Below are 22,949 nucleotides of genomic sequence, written 5' to 3'. Positions count from 1 at the left end.
AAAAAAATATTATGTTATACGCGGAGAAAAATCAATTGACTCTTCTTGTGATGGTCTCCCAACGCGTATCGTCACACAAGCTTCATGTTAAGATCTCTCTCTTATACAAATAATAAATAAATAACTATTAATTTAATTTTTGTGACAATTGTATTATCTATGCAAGGTGTTAAATCACAAAAGTTAGGTAAATACTTTGACTCAAAAACCAAAATTTTCAATAATTTTTTTGAAGTTTATGGGCTCTGTCAAATAAAACAACAAATTGAAATTACATATAACTTTAATAAATTTTATGCATTTTAGAACAAAGTACTAAATATTCTAATCGCATAAGTTACCGTGAACGAAATAATTCCAGAGAGACACAGGACACAGGTACAGGTGCCATGAGGAAATTCACTTTTTATATCTTTTAAGAATAGTACAGCCAGAATATGACCTTATCTCGAACACGATTTTTCACATCATCTGCATACTTCCGTTTTCTTACGAAATACGAAAGTAAAAAACTTTCCACTTATTTTACACATTACATTTAAAAACCTGTCCGCGTATGTGCAGATAAAGAACATGAAACATCTGCTGCATTTTTTAAAAGAATAGCTTTGGAGTGTTCATCCTCTTGCCATCAGAATTTTTTTTGCATTTAGGTTACTTTGAAATATTGTAACTATAACTTAGATTTTTATAAGAATTTACAACAACACTGCGGTAGCCATTATATAGTATGTTTTATCTAACATTAATACATTTAACATACTTAATAGAATAATAGGTAGGTAACTATTTCACAAAAATATAATTTTTAACAGAGTAAATTTGATAAAATACAATTTTTTCATAAAACAATAAGAAATTGATAATTTTAGACTCGGATTATTAAGTTTAGAATTAGTGAATTTCATGAAAAAAATAAAATGCTGGGAGGTCTGGTATTAGTTTTGTAAAATTAAACGTGGCGTGAAAAACCGGTGATGTGTCAATGAATCGTTTGCACTAATTGCGGTAAACGTTCACGTTACAGAGGGCAAATTAATAAATAATGACACAAGTCTGGTGTTCCTGCCAGCCTAATTGGTGTAATGTGAATTAGAGACAATGGCAGGGTAACGGCGAGACTCGTGCTTTAGCCCGGACCAGGAGAGTCGACGTGTTCCCGGCGAAACTCCCAATTTTTAACCAGGAATATAAAACAGCTGCTCTTGTTCTCGGTTTCATATTCATATATCCCGAAGACGCACCAAATGCGTAATGAATAATAAAGCCCGCTCCTTAAATTTCAATTAGCCGAAGTACTTACTAGGTTTTTCCGGTGGCGATAAAGCAACGGACCGCGCTCCGGGCGAAAATGTGCGCTCGCGAAAAATGGTGCGAGATGACTTTTGCGCTTGCTATTTAACAAGTACGTTTGAAATATCTAATAATTGGGAGAGCGGGCGCGGAAATGAGCAAAGATCACCCCTCATTTTCGATATGATCGTTAACAGCAACTTGTTGAAGGCGGGCGTAATGCAATCAACGTCAGTTTGATGAAAGACGATTAAACTACCGGAATTATAACCGCAGTAATAAAATCCAGAGGTGCTTGACTCTGTCGCTGGCTGAATTTCAGGTTTCAGGAGAGTAGCGAAGTGTAGACACATTGTGTACCGCTGCCTGCCAACCGTATTGATTACTCTTTCTTTTCCTCGTGTACTTGCCCCAGTTTGCCCCCTATTCATTCATATATACTTAACTTCTTTTACAATGTGCCTGGCTAAATTGCGGTGCCCATATTACCAACTAGATCTCTCGTCAAATATTAGAACAAGTGTCATTTTATTCTTGAGGGGGATAAGCGGGCCTAATAAATACGCACTTCGACTCAATGCGGAAAGCAGTAAAATGGCACCCTAACAATTAATGAATTTTATCAGGAACGCCTCGGACGAGACATTAAAATTCAGACGAATGAGAAGCCGTATTTCGCGTGTTTATGTGGAAAATTCAAATCGATTTTTGCTTCTTCTATTGAGTTTTGGTCGGGTAAGGCTTCGTTGCGACACCGACGATATTCAGGAGGGTCAAAAAAAAGTCTGGAAAACCAATCACTTTTATAAAAACCCTAAAAGCTAATAAACATATTTTTAAAAGCGCAGTAATAAAAACGTGTCTAATAATAACCTGTTATTTGAATTAACTTCAGTCCTGTACTCATTGTTATCAACATTAACTTTGTCACAGCAAATGAAATGGCAAGAAAGAATCTTAATTTTTCGATTCATCGTCATCTACCCATAATTTTTTAGACAATTTAAACATTAACTGTGTATGGTACTGTCTACGATAATGTTCTTTTTTATCTTTCTATATCTTTCTATAATAGTAGACTATATCATTAAGAGTAGAAGTGAGTCTTTTGTGCTAAGCCTTGAGATTGAAGACCGAGACGAAGTCGAGGCTGCAACTGGGCGATAGTTTTTTAATTTTTATTATCATAGTAGGGAAAATACCACCTATCGGGTTGCCAGCTTTGTATGTCAAAAAGTTTGACATTTGTTATTTCATAAAAATCTGCAAAAGTGCAAAATGAAACATTTGGTCAAGAAAAGTCTAATACAAATGTCAAACTAATCAGGTACTCGGCTTCGTCTCATGTCGAAACCTAGTTGTCGCGCTGTAAAATATCCCTACTGTACTCTAATGTAAATAACGAATTTAATTTTATTTTTAAATATTTTTCAGTTATTCGTTACAAAAAATATTGTACCTTTTTTGCGGGAAGAAATGTATCTTCTCTTACACGTTATGTAAACAACTTACGTACTGCAAAATATCAGAAGTGCATTTGAGCTAAGACTTTATTATTACTTGAAGACAAACGGTTTATTTTAAACATTTCAAAAATTAATGTTACGTAAACAGTAATAAATAAAACTCAAAAGTTTTGGTATCCTTGAAAAATCCCTATCCCCTGTAATGATTCTGACCAAGAGGGTGAAGTTGTCCCGCTGAATTTGTGTCCCTCTCGATGTTAAAAATGTCCTGTTTCGACTTTTTTCACGTAAGACTGCAGTTCTGAAGATAAACCACGTGGGTGATTTTGGTAATAATAATTTGCTTATGATTATTTGCAGCCCTAAATTGCTCTTTGTAAAATAAAAATTCTAAAACATGAAACGTTTATACGTGTGCAATAATTTTTATGAAGTAATTGTTCATTTCATCAAAACCAATTATCTCGAAACGTGGTTTATAAAATTTAGTACACGTGAAATACCCAACACGTCATAACCTGAGCATTGAGTATTTCGTATTTTACAATTAATTATACTCTACCATCATAGTTAATCATGCGATTTCCTCAGTTAATAATTGATAAAACCCTTTGCTAAAATCTAATCACTAAAGTGTTTAAGTGTTCGAAATGTTGAAATGTCTTTTTAGTGTCACCTTTGTTTTGCTTCAGCGAAGGGTTTCACCTGGCAATTAGATGTGGCGCACCCCTCGATGATGGCTTCCATTCATTAATTCCCTCATTCATAAAACAGAATTGTATCTTTCTCTCCGGCAATTATCTAATCGTTGCTCGAATAATAAAGAAAACTTGCACGACAATCATGAACAAAAATCCGACGTTAACTTTGAACATTATTTTTCGCGTAATCTGGAAAGTAAAGGTAAAGTTTTACGTGTGTCGGAGGGAAAGTGGAACACAACGAGTTTCGTGTTATAAATTTGGAAAATCAATGGACGGGAATTATTTGAAGGTGTATGAGAGAGGGCTTTATCTTAACAACACACCCACCATATTTTTATGGGATCATTTCCGTTTTATGGCGAGTCTATATGTTTGGGATATAAGAAGGAGTTCGATCTGCGGATGAAATTGCTGCCGCGACGAGAGCTAACATTTTTAACCCAGCTGCGATGGAGTTTCCACTTTCCTATTTTGATAACACGTTACTGAAATTATTTGGAAATTTTAAGAGAAAACGGCAAGTGCCGCCGGCAAAATCTGCAAAATAAAATAAAGAGAACACTACTATATATAGTAAAGCCCCTTCAAGACACTTTGTTTTTTTAAGGATTTTGCCCTGATTTAAAAAGCAAATATTTCAAAGATTCCGCCCTCATTATAAGGCGCATTTAAAAAATTAAAATTAAAAAAAAGACACTAAGGGTTGTCAAAAATACCCCAGCTGGACGATGACGGAACAAAATTTATAATTGGGGTATTTAATGTTTTCAAGCAAAACGCTCGGACATAAAAATTTTAATTGTGACGTCATGTAATTTTGCACAATGACGTCATCATTGTTTTTTTTCTATGACAACTCCCCACTTTTTTCTTCTCTTTCTGATAGACCTTCGTACGACTTGCGTAATAATAAATAAATATTTTCCGATCGCTTTAAGACCTCTTGCTACGGTAAAAGAGAAAAGAACGTACGCTTTTCTTAATGTGACATCAAGAAAAATTACAAGAAACGATATCATGTGCAATGTGTACGCGCCACAGAAATAAATAATGGTCTGACCAATAATTTTTAATGAAACTAGACGGGAAACGGTTGTAGTTGGCACCGAAGCATTATACGAGTACTGGCCCAGTAAATCTATTGCACCTCTTGTTTATGTGATTCAACAAGGCAGCGTTTGCCAAGTTTAGATTTAACAGGGTTGTATAGCAAAAACCAAATGAAAGCTTCCGTATATCAATGAAGCTCACCAACCTGCAAAAAATCAAAGGGCGAAGAATCGTGGGAGCAGCGAGGCATTGATCAGTGGCGCAACAGCAAAACGTTCAAAATTCAAAAGTGAGTGATTTATTAATGGCGACATTAAAAAGTGATTGGAATTTTCGGTTAATTACACATTTTTTGCGTATCTGCCAATTATCCCTAAAAGGTTGGATATTCGTTTCAAATTGACCTAATTCAATCATTCACTCGAGTAGATGCTTGTGTTAAATATACCTAGGCCGGATGAAGATATTTAATTTCTCATATGGCTAAGAGCGCTTTTTCTTTATTATTTAAAACCCCTATGCTAAACTTAGATTAAGATAGCTTTGATCAACGTATATAAAATGGCTACAACCGACTTTGAAAGCTGTGATTATTATCAGTAGAGCGCATCGTAACACCTAAATATGCCTTACATACTACATTAGACGTTAAAATGTAGATACATCTATCTTAAAGGTCTTAGATTACGACTCCTAATTCTTGTTCTGTTCACATTATTCGTCGGTCAAACCATTCGAATCGATCGCCGTGAACCCGACGATTCGGTTTCAAATATTTTTCCACTCATTAAGTCCTATTTTTGTTGTATTCTAAATGTTATTTTAGAAAATTAGGTTTTACGCCTCTGTTGGATGACTGATGAGTGGTGAATAAGAATGAAGCCAAATACCTATTTCACAAACTAACGTAAAGTCACTTAATTTGACCACACCACCAATTTCAAAACTAACATTATGTAATTTAATTCTAAATCTTACTTTTGACATAGAAATATTTAATTCTTCATTTTTATACTTAAAATGTGCAGAAATATTGCACTGAAATCTGACAGCGTTTTATAAATTCATTCTTTGCCCTCTTAAAGTATGTCATTATTGCATCGAATTTATAATTAATTCTCGCCCTCGGTTTCTTTGAGACCCTAAAAGCCATGCTCATACAATCTGACACCTAAGTCAAGGGTCTGGCATGACTGGCGATGACACCAATGACAGTGAAGAGGATTTATCACTTCAGGGCATACATAGAGCACTTATTTTTTGTCCTTGCGTATGCAGGTGTTTTTTTGGTTCAATTTCTAAAAACAATATTGATTATGTATCTAGTGGCTTCGTGTTAATTAATTAGGTTTTCATCAGCGTTTTTCATTAAATTTTCCCCAAATTGTGTACAAAGCTCGGGTATTAAATGATTTCGCTCCTATTTGATATATTACAATGAAACATCTGATAACAAAGCTGATGTACGTTTTTCATATCGGTCAGTTTACTCGTACAGTTGATACGACCCGGCCGTTTAAAATGTTGGAAAATTTAGTTTTTAAATGTATGCATAATAAAATTACAATTTACAATTACAATTACAAATTACCTTTACACGCTTAACTGTTATGATCAAATTAAGAAATTTGCTATTAGCCTCGTCGTTCTAAGCATGAATGATTTCTGACATGAAAAGAAAATATTACTAGACCTGAAACAATTTTATTTCATTTCTATTTAGGGTATAACGAGCTTGCGAGGAGTGTCATGAAGGAGTACTTATGAAATTTCACAAATGATCAACAAAAATTTAACGTAAATGTAGAAGAGCACTTTTTATTAATCTGCGATCTTTCTACAAATTTATAACAGATTGGAGGATAGACATTTAAAACTTTGGTCCACACTTTCATCGGAAAATTTCTAAGTAGACTAAGTTCAGCAAAGCTTCAACTTTTCTCCCTTCTCTTTTAGAGTATGAAGTCTAATATTAGCGGCAAATATTATTGAGTGAAAAATTGTAGGAAAATAATTGATACTATACTTAGCTGAAGTAATATGTCACTTAAGCTACTATTTTGCTTATACTGAAATTTAAAATTGAAGTGTGTTGAATGGTAATTTTTAAACATCAGTAAGCTTTATGTCCAATCATCTAAATTTAAATAAGATTGCGCCATTATGTTCAATCACCGTGTATATTTTTGCGGAGTTTAACCAGCGAAATCTGCACCTAAAAAATTTACGATCCCTTTTAAACGACCCCACAGGGTTATTAAATTTTTTATTAATTGCACCTGTTGGCCCATTTTTTCTCCATGCGACGTGTGTCTTCGAGTACGGCCTCTGTCACCCGTCCGATATCCCGGCAGGGAACATTGTGCGTGTTTGCGGGGGTGCACGCCGGGGGCACCGCCCTAGCGCCAGCTGTGCTCGGGGATCGATCCCGAGACTCAAAACTGGGTCCTGTGTGCTGGCAGCCGGGAACGGCCGGGCCGCCTCTCTCGCTCCCCTTTCCTTCATCGTTCACCACCACCACCATCCGTTCCGTTCATTCATTCCTTGCACTCTCCTACACCGTGATTTATGTTATCGGCGAATCACTCACGGGCTTATGTTCTTTCGTCCCGAATGCTCTCTAATTATTCAAAAATGCCTAACCCGTGAAGATCACAGTCAACCGATAATTCCATCCGACTGATGGACGTGTTACGGCTTTTTTGGGAAATGTGTGTAGGACGCGGAACGAAACGTTTTAATTGAATTTCACTTCGTAATAACTAAAACGGCATATCAAGCGGATCGACCAATAGTGGTTTTGGGGGCATAAAAAGGTTTTATTAACAGAGCCAGGATTGAAATTAAGGAGAGTTATTAATGTGTGGGGATCGAGTTCATCTCGTGAATTATGTACTGATTATTAGATTCCATTTTCAGAATTATTTTTTAGATTTTGTTAAAACACCTTTTGCTTATGCCGCCTTGTTAAAAGATCCAAGTCCACAACGAATTGCACTCAACAAATAAAAATTTTACCACGTTAAATAATTCTAATAATATTTCTATATATTGTCCTACTACACTATGCATATACAACTGGTCTATTATCATAAATCTTCCTTGAAACTCCTAAGTTTCAAAACTTCAAAATTTTTCGTCAAGTCGATGACCTGCCAGTCGTGCCACATGAATTGCAATATCAATTACGACCCTTTCTCTCATAATCGTGTCGAGCTTTGGTTTTGTTATCGTTAAAGTTGTATTAGAGTAGGGCCGGCCTGAGATATGACATTTGGTGGGGGTGCGCGTAGGGGAAAACAGTCGGACGAGTCCATCTTTCGTAAAATAGGGGTGTTCAACAGATTAAAAATCAGCTGATTGTTACTGTGACCGCCATTCTCTGCTGTGACCGGTTTTGCCACGCCAATGGAATATTTTGTCTACGCAGATTTTCCCCACTAAATGTCATATCTCAGGCCGGCCTTACTTTACGTATATTCTTGTGTAGCTTTCGTTCCATTCCTCGCACTACGTGTTCTATTATGACGTCGCACTAGATCACTCATCTCCATTTGTCATTCTAATTATATTGTTATAAACAATATAAACAAAAACAAGTATCTAATAAGTTATAACATGACCAAAACAACGGCAATTTTTGTATTGTGAAATGTAATCAAATTAAAGATTTTCTTGCTTTTGCATACTTAACTTCGATTGTGCCACCATTGGTATAAGCATGTAAGCTATATAACGAAATCTTGGAAACTGAAAAAACTCAACTGCGCTTCGTTTTTTCAAACTCTCCGTGATTCTGTTAAATTGTACTTACCAACCTTGTAGCGTTTAGCACGACGGTATATTTTACGTACTTACAAGCGTTGCTGTTAGACCATGTAAGTTGTACTGTCGTTAAAAGCGACGGCCGCGAAAGTGAATTTCGCGGCCTGTTTTAGGTGCGCTGGTGCGCGAAATGCTAAATTTCATTAATGTTAACATTACGAAGATGTATGTATTGTGGGTGTAAACACAAACAATTGAGTCGTAAATTTTAAGGATTATTCTATTCTGTTAAACAGTCACCCAGTTTTTCTCAATGTAATTGGCTACATTTATGAGTACATACGTATAACAATTTTTTAAGCAAAAAATATTTTTTGTCATGTATTAAAGTTAATGAAAATTATATTTTCGTCAGTGTCAAAACCATATTTCGATTCCTGTTATGTTAACTACAAACGTTACTGAATTTCCTAAAACAAAGAATTTTCTTTTATTTAAAATATAAAATTCATCACCATCAAAGCGAAATGCGTACCTATGCTAAACAAGTTTCACAAAGGGTATTTTTTTTCTGTAAAAAAATTACCTCAACCGATGAATGTTTTCTAAGCTTTATAACATTTTTGCGCTGCCTTTGAGTCTTTTATATTGTTCATTACAAATTTACATCCAATTTACAAAGTGCAGTTTTGTATTCTGCCTGAAATCCACCAGTTGTAAATTTTGATTCCATTAACAGTTAAATTACGAAATACCATGTATTTTTAAGTACAAACTTAAATGCCGAATGATATATTATTTATTTTCAACTTTCTGGTGTACATAACTTAATAAATAATCCTCTCGCTACCAGATTTTAGTACTTTACATACTCGTACAAACACAGGCAACTGTTGATACATTATGCTATTAATTACTGAATGGCACGAAAATGTGTAACTGAAGAAATACCCTTATTCTGTAGTAAAACAGGCGGAAACCCAAATAACAAATTCATACTAATGACTGGGGAGCCATATTTCCCGCAAAAGATGAGCTAAGTGGTAATAAACATTTGATATGACTAGTGTTCATATGGCTAGTGTTAACGCTTTTTATTGATCCTTGAATTATTAACATTCCTGGTGACCTTTCCGCCATATAAATGTACGCTTTCACAAGATTCTTTATTCACAGTACAATACTCATTTTTAAATGAATTTTGGTCGACCTAAAGTTGGGTAATATGACACTTTCCAAGTCAAATTATGAAATATTAAGTAATTTAGGCAAAATATCTGTAAAAGTATAAATTAGAGAACATTTCTTTCATTTTTTTAGGCTAATGAAATACTGTGAACAAAATGTAAATTAAGAGAGATACCTTGGTTGGTGTTCAAACTTTTTCACAATTTGTTAATTAGCCACGTAAACCAACAAAAACACCCTTTTTCACAATTTTTGCCCCAGAGTCAAGATTGGTCATTTTTAGTCGTTAGGTTACCAACAATTTAGAATATCATATTGCTCCTTTTAACCCTTATATTGGTGACGATTTCGTATTAGGGTACTACAACACAAAACTTCATACGACTGTAATCGTAAGGAAATGCTTTGAAGAAATTTAAAATATGTACATACATATTTGACAAAGTTTTAAATAGATAGAATCATCCAAGGTATTGCAATTTTTTGACACCTAGTGTATTTGATAATAACAGTTTCAATCTGATACATTAAGCTACTGATAAGTCATCCTTGACAGATCTTATACGCTGTAAAAGCTTTGCCCTACCATGAATTGATTGGTACTTTTGATATATTATTTGCAACTACTAAATGAACATTCACACCAAAATTTAGCTAACTGAGAAAAAAAAAACGATAATAATTACTGGACTGATATCAAATACGGTTGAATTATTACTGAATAGTGAAATAAAAACGCACTTAAATTTTCCGCCACTCATTTTTTTAACCTCTTTTTGACCAACACATTCTAGAAAAATACCTCAGTTTTATCCTCTTAGTGATTCACCTTGGATATTTTTTATAGTTCATTTTTTATTTATTACCCGCATAATGTTGCCTGTATTTTATTCGATCATTTTCTGTATCATATCAAATCATCTTTTCATCGTCCTAGCTCTTCGAGAATCAATATAGGGACAGATCAACGATTGTCCTTGGATATTGATTGACATAATCTGACGTTCCTACCATTAATATTTTATTTCCTACTTTACAACTTTCGCCATCTAACCACTTTGGGAAAATACTGTCTGTGTACATACACAGTATCATGCCTTTAACGCAGGTAATCAATAGCGAGAGACGCAAATTTCTAGCTCGAAATCTACAATTTAGCAGATTGTCGGCGTTAACAATTCCCAATCAATATGTACGTTTTAATGTATAATTTAACACTAGGGCAATATGAGCTCTCTATCCTTGACAATTCTATCATCGCTGGCTCGCCAAATTATTAATGGATAGAATAGCCACAATATTGTCGATTGCTTTAGAACAAAATTGTATATTTCGAAGTGTTATTTTAAATTGTTTTTTTACCTCTCCATATAAGATAAAAATAAGTCAACTAAAAATCTTTCGCGCTTGATTTGAGAACAAAAGTCCACAATTAAAGTGAACAAAGTAATAGTTATTTACGCAACAGATGGAATATACATATTATTATCAAACGCAAGTTAATTTACTACGAACTTTCAGAACGTTTTAAAGGATGTAGTGGACATACATTCTTCCGCAAAAATATATAAAATACCTGCCTCTTATATCTACTAAACAAAATTGTATACTTGTAGAAACGTATTGTGTGCTTTGTGCTTTGCCAAGAGTTGTTAGCTCCGTTTGAGAATGTACTCATAAATGTGACAAAATTTTTAAGAGTGAATTTGACTTAAATAACGAGAAAAAAACGGTAGTATGTATTGCAACAATTACACATGGTATATGCATATCATTCACGTTGATGCTCGACTCACTTCTGTAAGAGTTAAACGTGACAACACTGTGCACAGAAACGTCATATGCATAGTTTGTGGTTAGCTGTAACCACATACATTACGTTTTACATAAGAACACGTGCAAAATATAAATCGTAATAACTCATTAACGATTTGGTAATTTTTTTTTTCATATCAAAACTATGAATGGAAAAGTCTCACCAATTTTCAACTCAAAATCGAAATAGAAATCAAGCTTGATTGATTTCAAAATTATAGTAACGCCCTAGCAACTACATAAACAGTAAAATTTAGAATTTTGTTTTTTGTGAAAGTTTGCAACGAAAATTCTCTCTTTCTTTAGACATCTTCTTTAGACAAAGATTTGCCTTCAGATATGTAGAAGCAGCAGCGTCAATAGTTATTTTACTTCTGTTTCGTGAAAAATCACGAGTCAAATATCAATTAGGAACTTGTTTAATTTCCTTTCATTTTATCGTTTATTAATTTAATCAACCAATTTTATTAACTTATATCAAAATCAGATAATATTCTCATCAAATTTCTTTACTTTGATTAATTTGAATTGTTACGTTGCTCTTGCTTTCACTATTTCAAAGACTGAGAAAATGCGAGTTGCAAATTCACGTTTTTGGTGGTGTGGATCGGAATATCACGAGGGCATAAACATGTTAGTCCTGTTAGGTTTTCAAAGAACGACTGTTTAGTAAAACGTCATCTTCGACCTTTATGAGTGTTATTTTCCTTTCTTATAACTCAACAAGCTAATGTGCCCTTTCACACAAAAGAATCAAACTGAATAATCCTTTCATAGTCTGCCCGACCACCTAATTTGTCTTGAACTGAACGTGTTTAAGACATATTGAAACTGGACTGAGTAATTTACCCCATCCTTCGGACAGCGTAAACGATCTTTAACTACAATTCAGGAAACTTGAGATGAGATAGCGCAAGGCAATATTGATTATCTATTCCAAAGCATATCTCAGCTCGTAAATACGTGCATAAGGAAGTACAGCTTCGCTGCATTTGTCTATTTCTATTTTTCAGAATACCATTAGAAATGATTTCTTAATTTCCTAGGCATAAATTTCCACAATCACAAAAATCGGTTCACGTTCACGACAAATATGATTATTTCCGTTTTCACAAAGCGACAACCTAAAAAATCTTCACGCCTATAATTAATTATGTTTGAAATGAGTTTCGAAAGTAAAATAAAGTTTTAACTGTGCTTCCGGTGCTTTATTCCCTTTCGACGTTTACGTTTTCATGTCGTTCTAATCCTCAAAAATTCATTTATGTTATCAATATCGTCTTTCCAATTTTTCCTTCTTTTCAAAGCGTTAACTAAATATAAATTTCACCTTTCTAACGAGACGACAGTCACGTCCAAATGTTTTAGATGTTCAAAACAGTCAGTGGGTTTAACAGCTTTAGTTTATTCCCCAGATCTCGTTACGACTAAGCTGGCAGCGTTACATGTTCCAGCATGTCATCATATCTTCCAATATATTCAACATACTAAAGGAAATTTAGGTTCACGGCTCATTTAATTTTATCAGTACATAGTCAGGCTCTTCCAAATTTGTTCTATCCTTAAAGCGATATCCAACATGGGCTTAGGGGCCTTGTTATATCCTTGATAAACTGATTTGTGTTGCCTAAACTTTCTCTTAATGACATCTGGAAACGCAAATCGTCACCAAGTTACGCGTGAAAATTTTTTGACCACGAGCTTTTCCATTTTTAATGGTTTACAGCTTAATCTGGCCAATTTAGTCGACTCGAATTTAAAATAATACTCTCCGAAATTCTTCCAAATCGAGGGAAATGGGATTTTTATACAAAATTCAACGGCTGGTCTGTTCTGTATCAGCAACGATTCATACCGTTGGGAACTATATAAATATTTAACGAGAAAATTTGCGAACTAAGACAAAGTTTGAAAGCTAAAAGTACACGAAGTTACGAACTAATTCGACTGTTGTCGTCCTATATCGATTTGATTTCATTAAATATTTGGATTGGCAAAAGTGCTTTTTTAAACCTCATTCCTAAGGAACCCGCGCAATAACTTAACGAACTGTTTTAACCTTAATAAAGCTCTTTTCTGTCCCCTTGCTCGGCGTTTTATTACCGAAAGAAAAAATCGAATAATTTCGGTAATTAGTCGAGATGATTAAATCGTCCTTTAAAGGTGTTGCAGTTTTAATGATGGCTCCGATATTTCTCTTTGGGGGAGTTTCATCTTCCTGTTGTCGAACGCGTCGAAATTAGCTGGAAATTTACATTATATAAAAACGAACGTTTTAATTAAAGGCGAATCTTCCTTTAAAAAATCTAATGCTCCTTACATCCCTTTTATATTTAGAGATTAATCTTCGAGGAATTAAAATGTTTCTTTCATTTTGTTGGCGGCACGTTTAAGCCTGGAGGGCCTTTAATTAAATGTAGGACAATTAACAATTGTTTTGTGTTGCTTTTTTTCATCCTATCTGTCGTGCAACCAGTACCTAATCAGTTGAGAAATTGCCAACAGACATATTATAACGCGACTATAAGATATTGCACGTCTAGTTAATGACTAAACGCTTAATACATTTCCGTCGCATTAACAAAATGTATCTGCAAATTAATTATTCGTTTATGAACAGGAAAGTTCAACTCAAAAGGTTCTTTCACTTGACTAATTAACTCTGTAGCTTGTTAGTTGAGTAATTCTAGTTGCGTTGCGAGCATCATTGCAGTGTTAAAAATGTTGTTGAGCCCTTAGAAACCTCGCCGAATTTAACCCGGATTTTAATTTTAATTAATGAAGAATAATTACCAAGTTCTGTTATCCGCATTCAGTCGCGATCCCATTCTACCTGTAATCCACACCAATCCGTCGAGTACTAAACCACCATTTATTGCAAACTGTTCAGTCCTAGATAGGGTTTCGGTAAATGTCAAACATAATTATCAAACGTAGGAAGACTAAAGGGCAATTTGAACAACAGTTCTTTCCAGCTAAACGGAAATCCTGACTCTAAGATTACACATGAGCGTCATCTAGACGAGTATGCAACTTTGCCTCATTCCAACAAGGTTTATCATTCCGTTAAAAAAACACCTGTACGTAAAAGCGTTAAAAAATAAAGCCGCTTGTTTGACTTCCGAATACCGAAGCAAACAAATTTCGCTCTGTAATACCATAATCTTCAACATCGTTCTGCAATTTTCATGAAAATCCCAAATAAATTTCACCTGCGGGAGCTTTAATTCTCTTTTCTCCGGAAGAAGGCAAAATCATCAACACTAGGTATAAAATGAAGTTATTTTACCATTTAACACCTATTATATGTAGTAACGTGAAGTAATTTTATAACGGATCACTTCGATGGCAATTGAAAGAATCATCTACAATTTAGTTAACTAAATTCATATAATTTTAAAATTTTAAAAATGACAGTAATCGACAATTCTTTTTTTTTTCATTTAAGAAACTGAGTCATCATATATCAATATCATATCGATCCTTTCGTCACTGGAGTACATTTTAATTAATAAAAATTAATTCAGAATTATACAAAAAGAAACTGTCAAGTCATGCCAGGAGTGTAAAGGTATCACTGAATAACGTATTACTGGCTGCATTTAAATTTCATTAGGGTCGGAAAGTTATGTGAATCAGTCTGTATAACGTTATGATTGTTTTAAGATAACCATTTTCAACGTTAGAATACAATAACAATAATACATTTTCGGCTTCCCTAACTGTAAAACACACCTTTACCTTTCGATTTAGGTTAAGTTAGCTGCGATTTACCGACGTTATTTTATAAAAATCTACAAAAGTGCAAAATATAACATTTGGTCAGCCCAAAAGTCTAATACAAATGTCGTGCAGTAGTTATTTTACAGCGCTCCAACTCATCAGGCACTCGGTTTCGCCTCGTGTCTAAAACCTAGTGTTCGCGCCGTAAATACCCCTACCGTAATTTAATGTAAATAACTATTGTACCATTAATAAAATAATTATAACTTTAAACGAGTGTCAAAAAAGATATACCTACATATTAAAAAAAAACTTTTAAGAACTGAATAAATTTTGTAAATTAACTCTTTTGCTCGCTTAATTTACATCTATAATTTGTGTTTTAGAAATATGTAACTATTTATTTTTAGATAAATTCTGTTAAAAATAAAAACACGTCTTGACAGTAACTAATAATACACACTTTCTGACTATGTTGTGTTAATCTTTTCAAGTCATTTAACAAAACATCATTAAACAAATCTTGCGTCCGTTTGATTTATTTGAACCATTTTACAATATTGGAATTTTGCAGTAACAATGGGTAATACCAAGCTACACAAGAGCAGTTGTAGAAAGATCTCAACCGTCTGTTGACAATTTTTTACATGTTTTACAACCATCTTAGAGACAACCCCATGTAACTCATGCTAAACTCCCCATTTTTTTTTTACAAATTCAACATCATCAATTAACCATTTTCCCTTTTTAAAAAAATTAAAGAGTTTTTAAAGTCATTATGTAAATTATAGATGACTTTTAAAGACGAAGGTATAGGTTCAATCCTGCAAATTTATGGATCCTGTGATGAAAAGGACTTGTCTGTAGAGAGGCATAATAATAAAGATAATGTCACACACAGTTGTGTAGCTAAGTGTCATTGACTGAAAACGTTACGTTTGTCTTTTCGGCGTTTTCAATTACAATGCCATTTTCAGGACCTCCTAACTCTGTTACAAATTAAATTCAAGATCATTACGGATTTTAAGTTTTTGGCGGCGTGTTTGTGGCACTTCGACGACAATTTCCATTTAATTCTTTTAAACGTTCAAGCCAAGTTTAGCAACAGAAACGATCTTTAAATTATTACAACCTATGCGGTACTGATATTCCTAAACTCGAAGATTATTATATTTTCTTTTTTCAGTAGACGCCACCTTGCAATAATATTTACTCGTAACATCCATAACGTGGACATAGCTGGGTTTTATTAAGATCGGTGTTGAGTAATCAGACGATCGTCGCATTTACACTTATAAATACTTCCATTATATGATCAAAAGACCTTTTCATCGGTGCTTATCTAACAGCGTTTCCAAGAAAATCAATTCGTTCGTTTGTCGGTGAGTCAAATGCAGGTAAACATCTGAGACTTGGCTAAACTGAACCTTAGCTCTTCCATTTCTCTGTTTGGGTAACCATTAACTAAACGACATCACATTGTCTGCTCATAGCAATTTAAAATACATTTTGGGGGAACAGCAAATGTGACCACAGTAATTAATCCCCTTTATCTCCACCTCTTGAACGCAAATAACCATTGGGAACATAAAATTTCCAGTTTTGAATTAGGATCAATTTTGCAGGTCAACTTTATTATCTTCTCATAATGTTAAAAGGCCTCTTGGCTCCAATATCTTTAATAAATTTATTGAATTTATTGAACGTACTGTGTAATATTAAAAAATTTACACCCGAAATAAACGTATTATTTGTCATGTGACTGAAAATTTATGCAAGTATGTTCGTACTTCATATTTAGATGACAAGGTTTCCTTCTTGTTTCATTTTATTATTTTTGTGCGAGACTGCAATTTTGATTCGTTATTTAGATAGAATATATGAGAAAAGAATATGACCACACGACATGCTACCGGCTTCACGAGAGACCATATAAAATGTCCATTTAGTTTTTACGAAAGACATTAATGGAAGTGGAGATGTCTCCACTAATAGAGACGATGACATTTTCACATTCATGTCTCCCTTTAATTCAGTGAATTAATTAATTTATTTATAAACGTTTGGAACAGGGCACAGATCAATCCCTTCTGTTTCACAAATTATATTGTGTTGGAGGGAAATTTTCATTGGCTGGCCAATCCCGTGTACAATTAGAATGAATAAAATATTTTGTAGAAACCTAGAAACCTATTTTAGATCTACTTGGAATCACAGAAATTTACCAAAAGCCAAACAAATTGGGCGTTAAATGAAGTTATTTTTATTATTACTCGGGAAACATCCAACAGCATTTCAAAGTTAACTATCAAAAATTACAGACAGCATTTTTAGATCTTCACTGACTTTTTATGCTGTTAATCATATATATCTTGCTGCCCATTTTGAAAATACGTGTTAAAACATCCAACAGAAGTACGAGTATAAGTTTATCTTAAACAGATTATCTTACAAAATTCTACAAATGTCGTTCAATAAATGTTTGCTAAAGTTTATATTAACGAAAGTATTAAACAACTTACGACTGTCTGGAAAGACGCCAAGACATACAAATGTTGACATTTGCACAAAGGATCGCACCTTTTTTCCTTCTCAATCTCATAAATGTTTTATTTACCAATTGTAAGAGCTGGGAGCTAATGCAGATTAAAATCATAGTCGTAAATTAAGTTCGTTAGTTGTCTCCATTCTTGAGCTTGCTCCTTCTTTATCTGCTTCCATTAATTTTCATTCAGAACTTCACGAATATCAGTTATAATCTCAGTCATAGTAAAACCTGCTAAACATTACCTTACTAGCAACCCATTTAGTGCATCTTTCTCCAAATCAAGGAAATTATTATTTATTCAAAAATACTGATTTGATAGATTGAATAGAAAATAAAATTCATTTCGGTGCACTTTGATCAATTTAGATTATCAGTGATAGTAAAACCTGCTGAACCTATCTAATGTTTTTTAGTCCTTTTCCAGATCAACGAATATATTATTTATTCAGCGATACTGATTTGAATAAAAAATAAAATTAATTTCACGGGACTTTACGCAACGTTATATCGCAGTTGCAGCCCCTTTAGCGTTATTATTACATCTCGATAGGAAGTGATTCTTCAGTCAGCCGCCATGATCGTAACTTGTACCAGGCCGGATCGAAGGTCACGTGACGCCTCAGAACCTTTTACTAAAAGACACCACTTCTTTTTTTAATTCACTGAGTGCAACTTTCAAGCATGACAGGTAAAGACTCTACGCTCCAAATCAACTTGCGTCGAAATGTTTATTATACCATGCGACCGAAAAATATAATAAGCTATATTTAACAACTCTCAAGTTTTCTATTAAAGTTAGACAACTTAAATATGTTTATTTGTCAACAACGACACTTAAACTAGGGCTGCCAAATGCACCATAATAGTCACGGCTAATTTGTTTTTTTTTTTCAATCGCACAGTAGTAAGTAGGTACATAGTGCCTACAGCGGCTGCAATTGTCATATAACGTTGCACCAAACCCGTTTTGAATGTAACTCACAAAATCCTTCCTTCCGATGTAATGACCGATGACAAATCATTTTTGCATATTTGTAATTTACTCGTAGAATAGTAGAAAGAAGCCTTTCAAGTAGCAAACTCTCTTGCAAACGCTTAGAAAAACTTTCATCTGCAGTTGCTTGATTATAACTCTAATTAATTTCGGTAATTTATCATGGTAAATCTTAAAACTATAGCATGGGAAAGACGGCCGATTTATAAAAATGAAACTAAACTCAAATGGAAGTTGCGTTGTCAAAGTAAACATATAGCGACTTCTAAAATACATCGATATTATGATTCATTAAATATAAATTAACCAGTAGTGTTATTAAAAAATCTAAACCACTTTCTCAATTACCACAATCGATAGAGCTTTTGAAATCATGTCAGTTTCAAGGACCTTCCATCTTCCAAAGGCCGCTGCTGTATGTAATCATACTTTCACTTTATAAGAAAATTTAGTGGAACAATCACCAGGAAAAATATCATGACAACATAAATATTTTCTGTATTGTGTAACCGTAGATCACTACAAAACAATTTAACATTTGTATGAATGAAAGTTTAATTTTCTGATAAAAGCTGATGGTCATGAAAGAGTAGCACTATTTTTGTCGTAGGTATATTGTCATTTGCTATAGTTTTGTGGTGTGTTCCAGCAAGCATACCGGCGGTGGGTGTGCAGTTCTCTGGTGCCTCATTTCACACGCGCAGGCGAGCGCGTGCGGCCGTGTCTCAGTGTGTGCCAGGACGTGGAGCAGCAGTGCCCATACCTGCTACCGGGGGACTGGACGAACCAAACCGTTCCGCCGGGGGAGACGGCTCACCCCACGCCACAGTACGCCGGGGAACCCACCTTCCTCTGTCTCGGTACGTATTAAACACAACAGACGTGGACCTCCAGCGCAAGTCAAATACGAAACCCAAATGCCAGCGTGCACCAGGTCTTCACTGTGCCGTCAGAGTGAACAATCACCACTAACTTAGAGCTCATTTAATTTTCATGAGTTTATATTCATTATTTATCAAACTGACAAGGAGCACTGAAAATGATAATCAAGTTAAACCACATTCAAACGGTTGTAACCTTAAAACGAACAGATGAAAATGAAAAATGTAGCCACTGTTAGCTAGAGGAAATGTTAGATGACCTCCCTTTCTGTTTGGAATTTCAAAGTTGACAGCGCCTCCAGCGCCATCTTTGCAGATTCACGCTGTAGTTTTACGTTAAAAAATGGTAAACTCGATACCATTTATCCTATCCAATGTCTTTATCAAGCGTGGTTCAAAAGTTAGGATGGGGTACTTACTATTTACGTCCGCGCTGTATAAAAAATATAAATGAAATAAAATATTGTAATGAAACTCTGGATTTGAATATTAAAAAACCTTTAATTTCCACAATAACTTCATCTCTTTCCATGATTTATAAATAATTTCCCAAATATTACAATACCAACCTTACAAGCTTGACACTTGTTATCAAGATATTTCATACCTGACCTAAATGAAATAACCTAGACCATACTGTTTTAGACCTCAAACAAAAAACTAACAACACAGAATAGTTATTTACAGTAAGAGTGAGGAAGGCAACGCTTTCGTTCACGCGAATTTTAAATAAAAATAAATCACATTTTTGGACGGATCTGTTGCTATTGGAAAAAGTAAAATACAAAATAAACAACGTTCTGTAACTCAATAAAGGGCACGTTGTGGACATTGTGAAAATTGAAGAGTTACATTCCATGTTCCTGATGATGTTCTAGAAGAGGCAAGTGCTTAAAAAATCAAAATTACATTATCAGAAAGAATTGCAAAAATTTAGACAATTATGACTGAATGAAAACCAGTGAGCGAAAAACGATGGGCGAAAGTGAAGTGAACGAATGAGGTACCTTCACCTACTGGTAACAATGGATACAGATTCACTTTCTAGAGAGGTATCGAACAATAAAGATTTTTTTCACTACCTAATACCTACCTACTAATTTAACTTAGTATTTTGACATGAAATAGTAGACTGTCAAGTTCATTGTAACACGTTTTGATATGATGGAGAGGTTGTAATAAAGTGTATGTTGGCATTAAAAATGTTGTTTAAATTAATAAATGTAATTTGAAAGCTTCTACGTTTTATTTTTTGCGGAATAACAATGTCAATGTCGATTCCACAACCTGTCTGAATATAAAATATAGGACTTAAGGTCTAGTACTGAAAAGAATAGTATATTCACCACGACTGAGAAGACTATTATAGCGCCGCTATACTAGTAGTCTTCTCAACCTTGGTTAATAATACACTATTATAAATGTTATATTTTTAATGATCGTTTTAAAAGTGACGGTTTTAGTTATTCACAATTGTTTTTGTTCAAATACTTAATAATTAATTATTATCAATCTTTAAAGATGTTTTAAGATTCATAAGAGTTTATTTTTCTTGTTCAAATTTGTTTAACAATATAATTTGAATAGAATCAAAAAGTAACCAAAGATTTTTTATTAAACCAGATTTCCTAAACCAGAAATATCATTATAACTGGGTACGTCCTTCATCAAATAAGCTTTAACGTACTATTTTTAAATATTATTAAGTAAGATTTTTTACGCTTTACTAAAAATGTCTCTTCGTTGCACTTTTATGTCAAATGAGATAATATTCACAGACTTTAGTTCTGTAGTGTGTCAAGCAGTAGTAGTAATTTCCTTCTGCAATTGTACGGCAAGATCTTCGCATTCGGATAATGTTTTCTTCTTATTACACCTTATTTTCTCCCTAATAACAAAGGTAGAGGGGACTATTTACATATTTGATTAACGGCGTTTCTCGTCTCCTGCAGATTTCGTATCATTATCACCAATCCGTCATTTTCTTTTGAACATGAAAATATAATCTGGATATCCGATTTGCATCACGCCTACGCCCTCGTCGAAAGCCCCACGACAGACTACGTCCCTTCTAATAAGAACAGGTTTTATTAAAACGATATCTGGATGTGCACAGCTTCCAGATAAATATCGCCAAATGAAAAAGAATAGTTTGTGGGGGCAGTTGTGCTAAACCACAATTTAATGCGATTAGGGCTGTAATTGAGATTGGCACGATATCTGAGAAGACGGACGGCCATGCTGCAGGTCACGTCCGTCACTTGGGCAGCTTCGAACTCTTCCAGAGGGACCTTAACGGTTTCGAGATCAATCGATAAGCCGCACGGCCCTCGCGAGACCTTTTAACGACGCGATCACAACTCTTGACGACTCGCTTCAAAGCTATGCCAGTGATTTTTTTCCTTATTTTTGTTTTAAATTTTCATTCAAGATTTACTTTGCACTCCATCCAGCTAATTAAACTAAATTAAAAACAACTTTCCAACTCTTAAACACAAAGTTAAATAATCCTTCAGCCGAGTGATAACACCAAAACTAAATGATTGTGTAGATGTAGAAGATACACTCTTTTTTAAAACATTAATGCACTTTTTCGATATTTTTTATTAAATAATCTGCTAGAATAGTGTCATCAAGATTTTTATGATTAGAGAAGATTTGAGTTTTTAAGTAAGAAGTTCAAGTGGAAAAAACCTATAAAAGCTTTCCGTCGTAATTTTTATGGCACGATTCTTTGTCCTTGAAGTAAAAAAATATTCAATTTCTTTTAAAAAAATATTGATTTAATAACTCTTTTATTTTGCTTTAATTCTAATAGTTGGTAAATCCTTGTTTCTTTATAACGGTGGTCATAATGTTTAACAGAAACATTTACAACACTTACATTTTGCTTTGCATTTTAGCAGTCCTTGTATGCTCAATACACTACACTAATACCTTCCTTTTTCAACGAAACCTTAATTTTTAAAGGGTAGTGCTTTATGCTTCTTTGTAGTTTACGAGATTTTCAATAAAACAAAACTGAATTAGTTTTTGTTGACTATACTCAAGTGGAAGAAACATATTCCTGCAACGTTTGTTTTTTGTCATTTTTAAATTCCTCGTCGTAATTCAAATTACAATTGCTAAATTAACATTTCCTGTAGGCTCGTTTAATTAAATTAATACTGACGTCAACAATTTTGATAATCGACAAAGACCAGATAGTGGTCGTTTACCAAACACTTTAGGTACAGTTACAGTAGAAAAGTTTATCTTCTCCATAATTTGCATACAACCCGCCCATGTTTGAAACCCTAAGCATAATTAACTGAAAGGGACACAGTTGAGGCTTTGGTTTTTCTCTTTATGTTATGGACGCCTTTCGTACCTACTTTTTCTTTCCGCATCCATTCCACACGTACTCTCGCTCAATTTCTCTTTTAGAAGATTATCGAAAAATCGATAGAAAAACGTAACTTCTATTAAAATTGTTCCATTGTTTTCGATAAACTAAAAATTAATTACATTCGTAATTTTAAC

The 22,949-nt window shown here is 34.0% G+C and overlaps 1 protein-coding gene across 1 annotated transcript in view; it reads left to right on the top strand.

The window, feature by feature from the left end:
- Mid1 overlaps positions 1-22,949 on the top strand; it is a 56,115-nt gene that overhangs the window by 24,523 nt on the left and 8,643 nt on the right. The window contains exon 2 of the mRNA XM_069047438.1: positions 19,196-19,406. Coding sequence (XP_068903539.1) covers positions 19,196-19,406 — 211 coding nt within the window. The remainder of the gene's footprint in view (positions 1-19,195; positions 19,407-22,949) is intronic.

The sequence above is a fragment of the Tenebrio molitor genome, chromosome 5, assembly GCF_963966145.1.
Source record: "Tenebrio molitor chromosome 5, icTenMoli1.1, whole genome shotgun sequence".
In the NCBI taxonomy this organism is placed as follows: Eukaryota; Metazoa; Arthropoda; class Insecta; order Coleoptera; family Tenebrionidae; genus Tenebrio; species Tenebrio molitor.
This window is presented reverse-complemented; position numbering and strand designations above follow the sequence as displayed.